The 12,970-nt window shown below is 37.6% G+C and overlaps 1 protein-coding gene across 2 annotated transcripts in view; it reads right to left on the bottom strand.

The window, feature by feature from the left end:
• SCAPER (S-phase cyclin A associated protein in the ER) overlaps window positions 1-12,970 on the bottom strand; it is a 523,695-nt gene that overhangs the window by 135,035 nt on the left and 375,690 nt on the right. For both annotated transcript variants that reach the window (XM_044917799.1, XM_044917800.1), the window contains one exon: window positions 1,002-1,125. In XM_044917799.1, coding sequence (XP_044773734.1) covers window positions 1,002-1,125 — 124 coding nt within the window. The remainder of the gene's footprint in view (window positions 1-1,001; window positions 1,126-12,970) is intronic.

The raw sequence follows: 12,970 nt of genomic DNA, 5'->3' as shown, positions 1-12,970 counted from the left end.
AGTTATCTCCTATCCTTGTTGATTTTATGGCTAATGGGGAAACAGACAAGTAAATAGTTAATTCAATGTGATCAATTCTATGAATGATTTAATGCCTAGGAGCACATAAAAAAAATTCCTAACCTGGACTTGGGGAGAGTCAGGTTAGGGAAGGTTTCATGATGAAGATGCCATTATGTTTCAGTTAAGGTCTGCAGAATGTACAGAAATTAACCAGATGGAGAGATGGAGGAGGAAAGAGAGCAAAAGGCATATAGTTTACAAACAGGTATTAGAACTGTATGCTGAGCAAAAGTAAATCGGTTCTGAAAAATAAATCTCCTATGTTGTAAACTTGCAGCTTGAGAGAAATTTTGTGCCAATACCTCAGGGCCTCAGAAACTTCACCAGGAAACTTCTGGCCCCAGGGTTGTGTTCTGGAGGCTGCAGTTGATAGACCTAAACCTTTGGATATTATACTGAGCTTATCTCTTTCAACATCTGTGAACTGAAGTAAAATTTAAGGCTACAATTGGCTGCTTGTTTCTATTTCAAAAGTATAACAGGTTTGTCCCTTTTTGACAGAAGAGTTTCTTGCTTCAAAAAAATAGATATCAAGGGCCATCAAAAAGTCCTTTATGAACTACCCTTCTAACTGAGTTGGCAAGAGAGGTTTTGAGGCTTTCAAGCTTTCTTCCCTTCTATAGCACTCATTCCTGTGGGCTCAGAGGTTTGGCTTGGAGTCCAACTGAATCCGAAGCCCCCAGTCTAACCATGTAAATCTGTGAACTTGGCAGCAAGTGTTACAAGTATATTATCTGTTAAATACTGGAATTTAGGAGAATCTAATATGAGATTGTCAAATTAAGAGGTTTCTTTGCTAGTTCCTAATTCACTCTCCCCCATCATCTTCACTTTTTTTTCATCTGGAGGGTAAATAAGCTGAATTCTTTTAGTTTTCTCCACAGGGAATATTTCCCAAACCTTAACTGCTTCTAACTCAAAGCAGTAATATTACATACCGTCAACTGGTGTATCAGGAGGTCCATTAAGAAGGTAATCTTGTTACTAAACAGAACATCGGTGCAATTTTCTGAGCAGTTATTGCAGGTGAGGTTGTAAATGTTGATTGCATTGCAGAGAGACCTAATAGGAGAGAAACACCATTTGTAAAACTTGAGCAGCTTTTCTCTACACAATTTAAAATACATAAAATGAATGGTACAAAAGCAACAGGTACAGGATGGAAATCACTCTGAAAAAAAAAAAAGCCAAATATTAGGTACAAGGCCCATCAGCTAGATATAAAAGCTTATAATTTTTTATCCAAAGGCAGGTGTTTGTTAGCATCTAATACTTGCCTCTTACTAATTTCTTAGTTACATAGCAGATAATGGAAATGTATTTAATAGTCTATCTGATAATGTCTTTTTTAATTTAAATTTTACTTAGTTAACATATAGTGCAATATTGGTTTCTGGAGTAGAATTCAGTGATTCATCACTTACATACAACACTTAGTGCTCATCAAACAAGTACCCTCTTTTTAAAAAAATTTTTAAAGAGATTTTATTCATTTATTTGAGAGAGACAGAGATAGTGACCGAGATAGCGAGATAGTGCACGAGTGGGGAGGAGAGGGAAAAAGCAGGCTCCCCCATGAGCAGGGAGCCTGACTCAGGGGTTGATCCCAGGAACTTGAGATCATGACCTGAGTCGAAGGCAGACGTTTAACTGACTGAGCCACCCAGGCACCCCAACTATTTTTTTTTTTAATATTTCTTTATTTGAGAGAGAGAAGAGAGAGTGCACCAGCCAGGTGCTGCCCTATAAAAATAATTTTTAAAATAATTGTAATAAATTTGGAAAAGACAAGGACAAAGAAATAGTAGAACACTATCAAGGAATTGTATAAGACTGTTGAATCACAGACCTGTACCTCTGAAACAAATAATACACTATATGTTAAAAAAAAAAAAAAGAAGACGACGATAGCAGGAAGGGAGAAATGAAGGGGGGGAAATCGGAGGGGGAGAAGAACCACAAGAGACTATGGACCCTGAGAAACAAACTGAGGGTTCTAGAAGGGAAGGGGGTGGGAGGATGGGTTAGCCTGGTGATGGGTATTAAAGAGGGCACGTACTGCATGGAGCACCGGGTGTTATACGCAAACAATGAATCATGGAACACTACATCTAAAACTAATGATGTAATGTATGGTGATTAACATAATAAAAAAAAAGAAAACTATCAAGAAATAATTTGGTATTTGTACTTCTGGTCTTTGCTCCCCCTATTCTTATAAATGTACATTTATTTAACAAATACATAATGAATATTTCTCCATGACATTTAATATTCTGTAATAACGGTCTTCAGTTTTTTTTTTTTTAAAAAGCAGCAGAATGCTTTCTTACTCAGAAGATTAAAAGCTTACAAAATCTTGGGGTGTCTGGCTGGCTCAGTGACAGGAGCATGAGACTCTTGATCTCAGGGTCACGAATTCGAGCCCCACATTGGGTGTAGAGATTACTTAAATAAAAATAAGCTAAAAAAATTAAAAAGCTTACAAAATCTTAGATGCTTAAACCAGAGAACTGATAAAACCAGAGTTTCTCTGACTGAAGCAGAAGTGGGGAACCTAGGGCCCTACTCTGTTCCCTCCTCTCAAAAAGCCTTGAAGGGTTCTCCAGAGACCTGAGGGTGTTTTCCCATGAAGTGCAGTAAAAACTACCGAGCTTTGATGTAATTACAATTTACCTTTGTAACTTTTTGACTATGAATGACAACCATAGTACAACATGCACAAAAAGGGTATATGGTAAAAAGCATCTCCCTCTTATGTCCCTCAGCCACCCAATTTACCACCTTAGAAATCACCATGGTTGGGGCTCCTGGGTGGCTCAGCTGTTAAACATCTGCCTTCGGCTCAGGTCATGATCCCAGGGTCCTGGAATCGAGCCCCGCATCGGGCTCCCTGCTCTGCGGGAAGCCTGCTTCTCCCTCTCCCACTCCCCCTGCTTGTGTTCCCTCTCTCGCTGTGTCTGTCAAATGAATAAATAAAATCTTAAAAAAAAAAAATAATCACCATGGTTACTAGCTTACATATCCTTCCAGCCATAATTTATGCATACTGAAGAGATTTTCCCACCATACAAATATTATCATAAAAAATTTGGAGGTTGAACTGAGTTGAAGCCATCTTCCTGTGGCTCTCAGCTCTGGTTGCAATTAAACACGATTTGGAAATATGAGGCTTTCCTGCAGCAGCATTCTAGGTTCCATTTTCCAGCTTCTGGGTGTCAAGAACCAGTGGGATTGTGCTACTTTGATTTCCTAATCTCTGATCTGTACCCGTTCTGTGGTTTCCTGGGTGTGAGAGACAGTTGTGTATGGCATTAAGTTATTTCCTTCCCAACTTGTGTTGGCCTCAGAGGGAGCAGTGCCCCCAGTGGATATGTTTGATATTGTTCTGGAGTCAACCCAGAGGTCTACAATCGCTTCCAACAATTTTGTAAGCAACTACTATTTTAAATTTCTTTTCTGATTAAAATACTTATACTGAGAAATACTGCACGATTTTAAAAGGATGAACAGTGTTATACTAAGGATATGACATTTTTCCCCCAATCAATCTCTTACTATTTTTGTGTTCAACTTTCAATGTTACAAATAATGCTGTTATAATAGTCTTTTAGTTACAAGCCACAGGAAGAAAGCTCTGGATGACTTAAACAGAAAGGAAATTAATTGATAGGTTATTGGGTATATTGTAAGATTTAGAAAACACAGGCATAGAAGTTACATGGCCAGGACCAATACCCAAATCACACAACACTAAATAGATCTGATGAAAAAACCAGTAGGCACCATATGCCACAGCCTGAACTTACACTGTGACTTTGGACGCCAGATGCAGCTGTCTCCAATTGTCAAAAGAACAGAGTTTGGAATCTCCTTACTTCTTTATCAGCTTCAGAGTGGAAGCCTGGAATAGGTATACTGGGTTGTGAAGTTTAGGTCTCATGCCTATATCCTAGACACAGTGAAAACCGGGAAGCAATTCTCAGGTTCTATAGTAGGAGGGCCACCTTATATGCTTGGGAACTCAGCAGACATAGGATGTGCTCAATGGAACAACTCGTGCTCATAACAGCTGTACCAAAAATATCATTCTGGTTGCTTGGGATAAATTTCCAGGAATGACAATTTGGGTAAAAGGATATGAACATTTTTAAGATTTTTTTTAAAGATTGTTTTTATTTATTTGACAGAGAGCACAAGCAGGGGGCACAGAGGGAGAGGGAGAAGCAGATCCCCCACTGAGCAGGGAGCCTGATGTGGGGCTCGATCCCAGGACCCTGAGATCACGACCTGAGCTGAAGGCAGATGCTTAACTGACTGAGCCACCCAGGCACCCCCATTTCTAAGATTTTTGATAGACAATTGATAAATCCAAATTGCCCTCCAGAAAAAACAGTATTTTAAATGACTTATACTCCCAGAAAAAGAGTTTCTCCATGCTTTTACCAAAACTGAATAATCTCATTAAAAAAATCTTTACCAATTTGACAGCTAAAAATAGTATTTTTAAGGATTGCATTTCTTTTATTACTAGTGTGATTAAAGACCTTTACATGTGCTTATTGGCCACGTGTATTTATATTTTCTTGAGTTATCACTGTGTACCTTTTACTCATTTTTCTACTGGGGGAGGTTTTTCTTTTTCTTACTGATTTATAAGGCTCTTCACCAGTAATAAAGATGTTAACCTTTGATCACTGTATGTTGAAAATAAATATTCCAATTTGTTGTTTATCTAAACTTAATTTTATCATAAAGAATGATTTAATTTTTATTGGTTAAAATCTGTCAAACTTTCCTTTAGTGCATCTAAATTTGTGTCAGACTTAGGACTTCCTACTTCAAGATTTTAAAAATATTCTTTTAAATTTTCTCTTGGTACTTCCATAGATTTCACATTTAAATCCGTGATATAAAACTGATTGTGGGATAAGGTATAAGGGAGGGATTTATTGGATTTTTTTCAAAATGAAGCTGCCATCCATACTCATATTTTCGTTAATTATTCTTGTCCTCTAAACATTTTTTACTGGAGGTTTTTATCTTTTTCTTAATGATTTAGAAGGGTTCTCTCATAAATATAGCAAAGGGTTAATACATGTTGTTAGTATTTTTTCCAGTTTATCCACTGCCTTTCATTTTGCTCGTTATTTTTACAGTATGTTTTTATGTATTGAAGTGAAACAATTTTTTTTTTTAAAGATTTTATTTATTTATTTGACAGAGAGAGAGAGGGAGAGAGGGAACACAAGCAGAGGGAGTGGGAGAGGGAGAAGCAGGCCTCCCACAGAGCAGGGAGCCCGATGCGGGGCTCGATCCCAGGACCCTGGGACCATGACCTGAGCCGAAGGCAGACACTTAATGACTGAGCCACCAAGGCGTCCCTGAAGTGAAACAATTTTATGTAGTCTAACAATTTTTTTCTTTGTGGTTTTATTTTTTCTTCCCTTTCTTTGATCATTTAAAAAGTTCTTCCTCATTATGAGATGGGGTAGCTATACATTTGTATCCAGCCCTTTGTATTTATTTTTTCTTGAATTATCACTGTGTGTAGTAATTTTAGGGTTTTATAATTCACTATCAAATCATTTGGAATTTATTTTGGCATGTGGTGGGAGCCAGAAGCCTAAATTTACCATCCCCCCTCCTTTAATAAGTTATTGAAAAATTCACCTTTTCTCTACTGGCTTGAAATGGCATCTTTATCATAAGTAAATACAGGATATATTCCCTGGTTTCCTACTCTAATTAATAATTTTGTCAAGCATTGTGCCATATTACATGGTTTTGTGTACTGTAGCTTTATAGTAGGATTAACATACAAATTGTAGATCCCTAAAGACTTAAAAAAATAAGGGTATTACATTTAGAATGACATATGGAACCTTATAGCTTTATAATTGTATCCTACTTTTCCCTTTGGCTTTTATCTATAATTTTTATAACCTTGATTTTTAATTTCTATTTTTCTGTTTTATTCAATAGACACAACCTGTCTACAATTGTTTGTAGAATATCATAAAGCATCAATAAACATACCCATAAAAAACAAGGTATAAGATTTTGTCCTAATGCTGTCTGTACTTTAAAGAAAACACATTTACTGGTAAAGTGTGGAATGTGCATCTATATCATCTTTTGCTCACAAAACTCCCCCAAGAAACTTCTACAAAGAAACTACTTTCTGATGAGAAAAAAGGGGGGGGGGGGGACTAAAAATCTCAGGGTCAGGAAAAACTTGTCCACTCAGTAAAACTTGTTTGAAAGACAACCTCTATTTGAAAAGCACCTGTCTTAGAAAGATCACTTCTTTGAACCCAGCCTGGGTGGTCTGCTCAAGGAGTTTTCCCTGTAATTTAAAACTCAAATGACTAGAAGCACTTTTTAACATCAAACAGAAAGCCCCAGATTTTAAAAGTATCTTCTGAAAAGACATTAAAATCTTACTGTCCATTCTGTCAAAAGTATACTGTGGCTGGGCTGAAATAAGGGCTTTGTGTCCCAAATGATCATGACTACGTGAATGAATCTTATGTCAGTGAGTCTTATCACTGAACATGTTGCCTCTGAAAAACAGAGGACAGAAAAGGAATCACAAGACTGGGTATTTTGGCAATAAGTACAGTAACAAATTTACATACAAAAAGGACAATAGTAGAAAACAAGTGTAGTACAACTCAGACATTAAGATTAGTACTTACACATTATGAAATAAAGAGAAAAGCCCCAGGTGGTTGTAGCCTAAGAGGATTTGATATTATAACTTAGGAAGTACATAGTTTACTTTATATCCTTATTCAGTTTGCAGTAGTTAAGACTTTTCAGAAAACACTGTTCACCAAAATCCACTGTCTTACACCTGTGTCAAGACAGCAGACGTTTAAGAACAACTGCCATGGGCATTTTAAAACCAGAGCCCCGATACATATTATAACTTACCAAATTCCTTTGTGCATTAGCATTTCATAAACGATATACAGTTACATACATAGGGGAGAGTGAGTGACTCTACATTCCTGCAGAGCAAACATCTGTGCCAAGTAGGCACAGCAAGTACCAGAGTCCCATCAACAGAGCTGCAAAGAGAAACTTGGCATTTTCGTCAATTACTCTTTCAACCTGATGTGGGTAAGTGTGGGTAAGTGTGGGAATGTGACAGATCCTCACAAAACACAGAGGATGGTTAGCAAATGACACAGAATTTGCCTGATGCAGGGCTCAATCTCACGACCCTGAGATCACGACCTAACCCGAAACCAAGTGTCTGATGCTTAACTGACTGAGCCACCCAGGTGCCCCTAAAATAATTTCCTTCGATAGTATTAAAAAGAGTTATCTGTAACTAGGGAGATCCGACTGCAGTTAGAATTCTAATGCCTTAACTGGACTCACCAAGTGAGTGGCTGCCCACAGAATGAAGCCTGTGATCTAGGCTTGGCCTTGCATGAGTGGCCCACCTGAGAACTGCACGTGACAATTCTTAAGGCTGAAAACTGAGACTCTTGTTGAACGACTGAGAACTCTATTCCATTACACAATTACTCGAAGTTACTTTTGGATAAGGTCTTTTTTTTTTTTTTTTAAGATATTTATTTATTTATTTATTTGAGAGAGAGAGTGCAAGAGCGAGCACAAGCGGGGAGGAGAGGGAGAAGCAGGCTCCCTGTAGAGTAGGGAACCTGATGTGGAGCTGGATCCCAGGACTCCTGGGGTCATGACCCGAACGGAAAGCAGATGTTTAACCGACCCAGGCGCCCCTCTTCTGGATAAGGTCATTGCCTGATTGCTCCTCTTTGGAGCCATCACAGTGTGCAGTACCAAGTTGGCTGAGCACAGAGATGTCTAATGAAGGGACAACTGTCTTCCTTGTTTCAAGCAGAATATATAAGAATATATAACTATGGAATACATTAACATTAATTACCTACACTTTCCACTATTCTATTTTTAAAACAGTCATTAGAATGAGTAGAAGTAGGAACCATGCCACCTACTTAAAGATAAAATATCTTACGAAAGCATAGTGATATTTCAGATTCAAATTCAGGATTAAGGGATCTTTTTTTCCCTTTAAATTCTTCTATATGATAGCTCTCTATCTTTTCTTTGACATTGAGAATCTTGGCTCTCAAAGGTATCAAGGATGACAGAATTAGAATATCCGTTAAGTACTCACTTGCTTTATGCTACAACACACAACAGTTTCAGAAAAACAATTAATAGTACCACCACTAATTATAATTACTAAAAACAGTTAAAACATATTTTGGCATATGCCATAAGCATTCCTCACCTCCAATGAGGTTGTATTAGCTACACTATCAGATTATCAGCTACACTATAGTCATTTCCTAATATACTCTCCCTCAATTTTTTTTCTTTCAGTAGTATTTATTGCCACAACCCACTCTGCCTGACCCAGTGATGGGCATGAGGGAAATGGTCAAAGTCGGTCTCTACCCTGGAGGGAGCTTCTAGCCTCCTGGGGAAGCTGCAAAAGGCACAGAAGCTTCATGCTGAGGGGCAGTCCTGCAGATGGCCACAAGCTAGAGGTCAGGTCAGGGAAAGCTTCCTGAAGATGGCAGCCTTGGGTCTGACCAGACCCTGGGAGCCCTGAAAGGTCTTGTGTGTCTGGGTCCACCTGCAGGATGGAGGCTGATGGATGGTCCTATGTGAAGTAGTACCAGGTAATCAGCAAGAACCATGAGGCGATGCCCACCAACTTCTTCAAGGTACTGATCCTGGAGGCAGCAGGCAGGCAAACTGAACTCCACTCCCTATGTGATGCCCGATGCACCTGTGGATTGTTCAATATTGGCATTCTTGTGACCACAGAAAAGGTGAACCTGTGACAGAATTTGGGAAGGCTTTTGCAGTAGATAATGGGACATTTGGATCAGCATGAGCTGTGGATGAAGAGGAAATTTGGAGCTGTGAAGACTAGTCTAAACCCACACTGCCTTTCTTGCTCTTGCTCCATCTGTCTGATGCCAGAACACTTGGGGTGGGCAGGGCTAGTGAGGGAGCCAACATTCAGGAACAACAAATCTCAGCTCAAGATGGGGGGGTCTTCCAGGGATGCTAATAATGCTGCTTGACCAAATGATCTTCACTGTGGGGATATAAATTATATATACTCTATACTTCAGTTTGCATTAAAACTCAATGTAATAAATAATCACAAAGGATTTTTGCATTGCACATCACATTCTACAACATGACATTTTGATAAAACCAAAATTAATTTTTAAATTAAACTATTTTCCTAATTATAATGATGCCCAGAGCAAGGAGTAAGAAATCTTCAACTAGATGTGTTATCGCAAGGGTTTCTTTTCTTAATTGGTCAATTTGGTACAATAAGAATTGGCAATTTAATTATTCCACAGAGACATATTCTAATTTTAGATGGGAAAATCAGATATATCTTAAGTACCAACCTAATTAAACTTTCTTCATTTCCTAAAATTAACCTCCCACTGAGAAGGTGTTATGTTTCAAAGATTAGAATAATACATTTAAAAATGTAGGGTGGGCATCAAATTAAAACATTAATTCTAAAGTCTAGTGCTAACTCTGTCTTGTCCTGGAACAAGTTACCATTAGCCAGTCTTCAGATATGTTCGTAAGTAGGATCTGGTTATGCAATTTTAAATTCACAATTAAACATGCGGGCCCTGGAGAAGACCCCAGGTGGTTTGCAGTGTTAAACAGCAGATTAAAGTCGACAAAACTAATTTCTTTACTTTAATCTTATTAGTGGTACAACAGCTGTCAACTATAACCGTCTCTGTGCAGCCTTTTGAGACACAAACAAAATGCCTCAATATATCAAATGGAGAAGAGTATTTATCAATCACTATGGCTAATTAGCTTGCAAAACAATTTTTTACTTTTATTGTCTTAGGGAAAGTTACTTACTTTTAGTAAACCTTGATCTAAAAATATTTAGAATTATATTAAAAGAATCCTGCTTAGAAATAAGGAATTGTTTATTAACAAATGGGCTGTCTTCCAGATTTCACCCACACTGGCAAATACCATCTTATTAACACTTCCTGAGGGCTATCATGTAGTGGACACATGAGGTGGCATGTGGTTTCCAACTCCCTAGTATTGATTATCAGTTACTGATGGCAAGTAAACACTATGAGAAATTTACTCCTTGTATGTCACCTGATTTAAGTTCTGAAAAGGGTATTTAAGGTAACAATGAAACGTTTTATTTCTTTTTTCGACTTCATTGCTAGATCTTCCCTGAGCATTTTCTCTTATACATACAAATCATTTTAAGTGGTTTTGGTTTCTGTTTCTTAATTTCTGTTAGATCAGTTCCTCTTGTCCCTCTTTGACTCCTAGGTGGGAAAAATGATTTTTTTTTTTCAGGTACATTTCCTGTACCTACACCAATAAGCTACTACCAAAAATCCTAAACTGAAAATCCAAAGCCAACCAAACAGTATCTCCCCCACCAAAAGTCAAAAACTAAACAACAAACAAATAACAACAACAAAAAAACCTCTGTCTGGCAACTCACAGAATAATGACAGTAATTTTTTCTAAGATATTAATGAAATGGTACTTTATTTTTATTAAAATAGTGAAAGTTAAATGTTCACACATCAGAAACAATAAGGCAATAAGGTATAGAAAAATGGATACCAGACGAGGATGCTCAGTCCTAGCTGCCAATCTGATGACTGATGATAAATCATTTAGTCTTTTTAAGCCTCAGTTTCTTCACGTATGTAAGTGATAAAATTGGTGAAGATAAGCCAAAGACTTAAATAAGTCTAATATATTTATAAAGCAGCTTTACTGCTATTGCATTTCTGAAAATGCCAAGTGTTTTGCAGGGGTTCAGAGCACTCCTTTACAAAGGTTCTCTCTCTCTCACTCACCTTCTAGCCATGAGAATAAACAAAGTGCCAAGTACCTGGCAATAAAGGTGTGTTAAATGACTGAATTCCTCTTTGTGTTTGGTTAGAAAAGTATGAGCAATAGGGCTTAAATTAAGATAGTAACAACAATTAATAGATGAGTGAATAAAACTGATACGAACTTTTCTCCCCCAAATATGAAATAAGGAATAAAAACCTTTTACTTTTCCCTGAATTGCCATTTGCCCAATTTGCTCATACCTAGATATTTCTGATACTGTTCTAATGATATTAGGACATTTGTGTTCCAATAATACCAATGTTTACAGCTCCCTAAGCACATCCTATTATTTCAGGCCTCCATGATCTTGCACATGCTGTGCTCTCTGCTAACTTAGGAGGATTTGTTAATTTGGCAAACTTTGAATCTTTTTTAAAACCAAGTTCACATGTTATAACCTTTAGGTAAGACTCTGTGTCCTCCTCTGTCAGTTAATTACTCCATCCTTTGTGCTCTTTCTGTACTTAGTGCATACTTCTACAGTTTTACTTAGCACACTGTACTAAATTACATCTTTTCCTGTTTAGCTCAACCCTAACAAGTGAGCCTCCTGAGGATATGGACAATGTCTTTTTTATTTCCACAACTCTATTGCCCAGCACACAGTTCACAATAGAAATGTGTAATGACATATTTGGTTTTGAAAACAACTGGGAACACAGGTATATAATGGGTGTTTAATGTCATTTAATGGGCCAAAGGATGTCACACACCTTGTGGGCAGGACAATCCTGCATTCTGCCCCAAATGCCACAGGTGTCCCATGCTAAGGCATGGCAATTCACAAAGCCCCTTTATACATATTAGCATTTATCTTCACAATGACCCTGTGAGATAGGAATCTTTCCCCTATTTCCCAGATGAAAAATACTATAGCTAATAAGGTCTTAAGAGACAGGTCTCACACCAAATACTGGCAAAGCTGGTATTTGAACCCTAATGCTCTGACACTAAATCCCAGTTGAGTTTAATCTATTAGTGCATTATATTCCCTCTTCTCTAATTCGAAATACAGATATTTCTGGCTTGAGTTCCAAAACTAACCAAGTGGGAAGGTGAATATGTTTACAGAAGTAAATTTTAGCCTAAGATACATTACGTGTTAGATTGTGGTATGTATTTGTAAAATATGATATAATCTTCATCCTATGTTAGGTGTTTTCAAGAATTCAAGCCCCAGAAGGTGACAAGAGAGTTACAAAGTTAGGAAAGTGCTACATAATTCATAATTCTGAAAGTGCTGGAACTTGTTTTCAACAAGACTGCTGTGTTACACTGTCTAGAACACCAAAGGACTTGGCTACAACTGTCCATCGACTGTTAATGAACTGACACATTGCCCACAGAAATTCATTGCTGACTTAAGGAAGGAAATTAATAAGAAAATTGGATTCACTTAATAGAAATTAACTTTACAACTATCTTTGCTAGAATACATCAATTTGAAAAGGTGAGATATTTGTTTTTACCTTAACTCAAAGGCCAATGTAGAGAACTATTTATATGCATTTTGATTTTCAATAAGGCAATTAACCTGATCTTTGAATCAATAGCTAGACTTGGTGAAAATAATTCAGAAGGTAACAGTGTAAAGAAAATGGCAAGCAAGTCAGAGCCTCAGATAAATTGTGAGTAATGTCCCAGGAGTGATTTAACAATGATAGTCCAGTTAAAGATTTTCTTAAGTAGATAGGTAACCAAAAACATTTGACAAAATATTACTTGAGAGCTTTCTAAGCAAATGCCTTAATGTAGATTGGACTATGAAAACAAAATTTGAAACTGCTAATTTTATTAGAAGCCATAAGAGGGGCGCCTGGGTGGCTCAGTTGTTAAGTGTCTGCCTTCAGCTCAGGTCATGATTCCAGGGTCCTGGGCTCGAGCCCCGCATCGGGCTCCCTGTTCTGCAGGAAGCCTGCTTCTCCCTCCCCCACTCCCCCTGCTTGTGTTCCCTCTCTCACTGTCT

This window comes from Neomonachus schauinslandi, chromosome 9 (assembly GCF_002201575.2).
Source record: "Neomonachus schauinslandi chromosome 9, ASM220157v2, whole genome shotgun sequence".
Lineage (NCBI taxonomy): Eukaryota > Metazoa > Chordata > Mammalia > Carnivora > Phocidae > Neomonachus > Neomonachus schauinslandi.
This window is presented reverse-complemented; position numbering and strand designations above follow the sequence as displayed.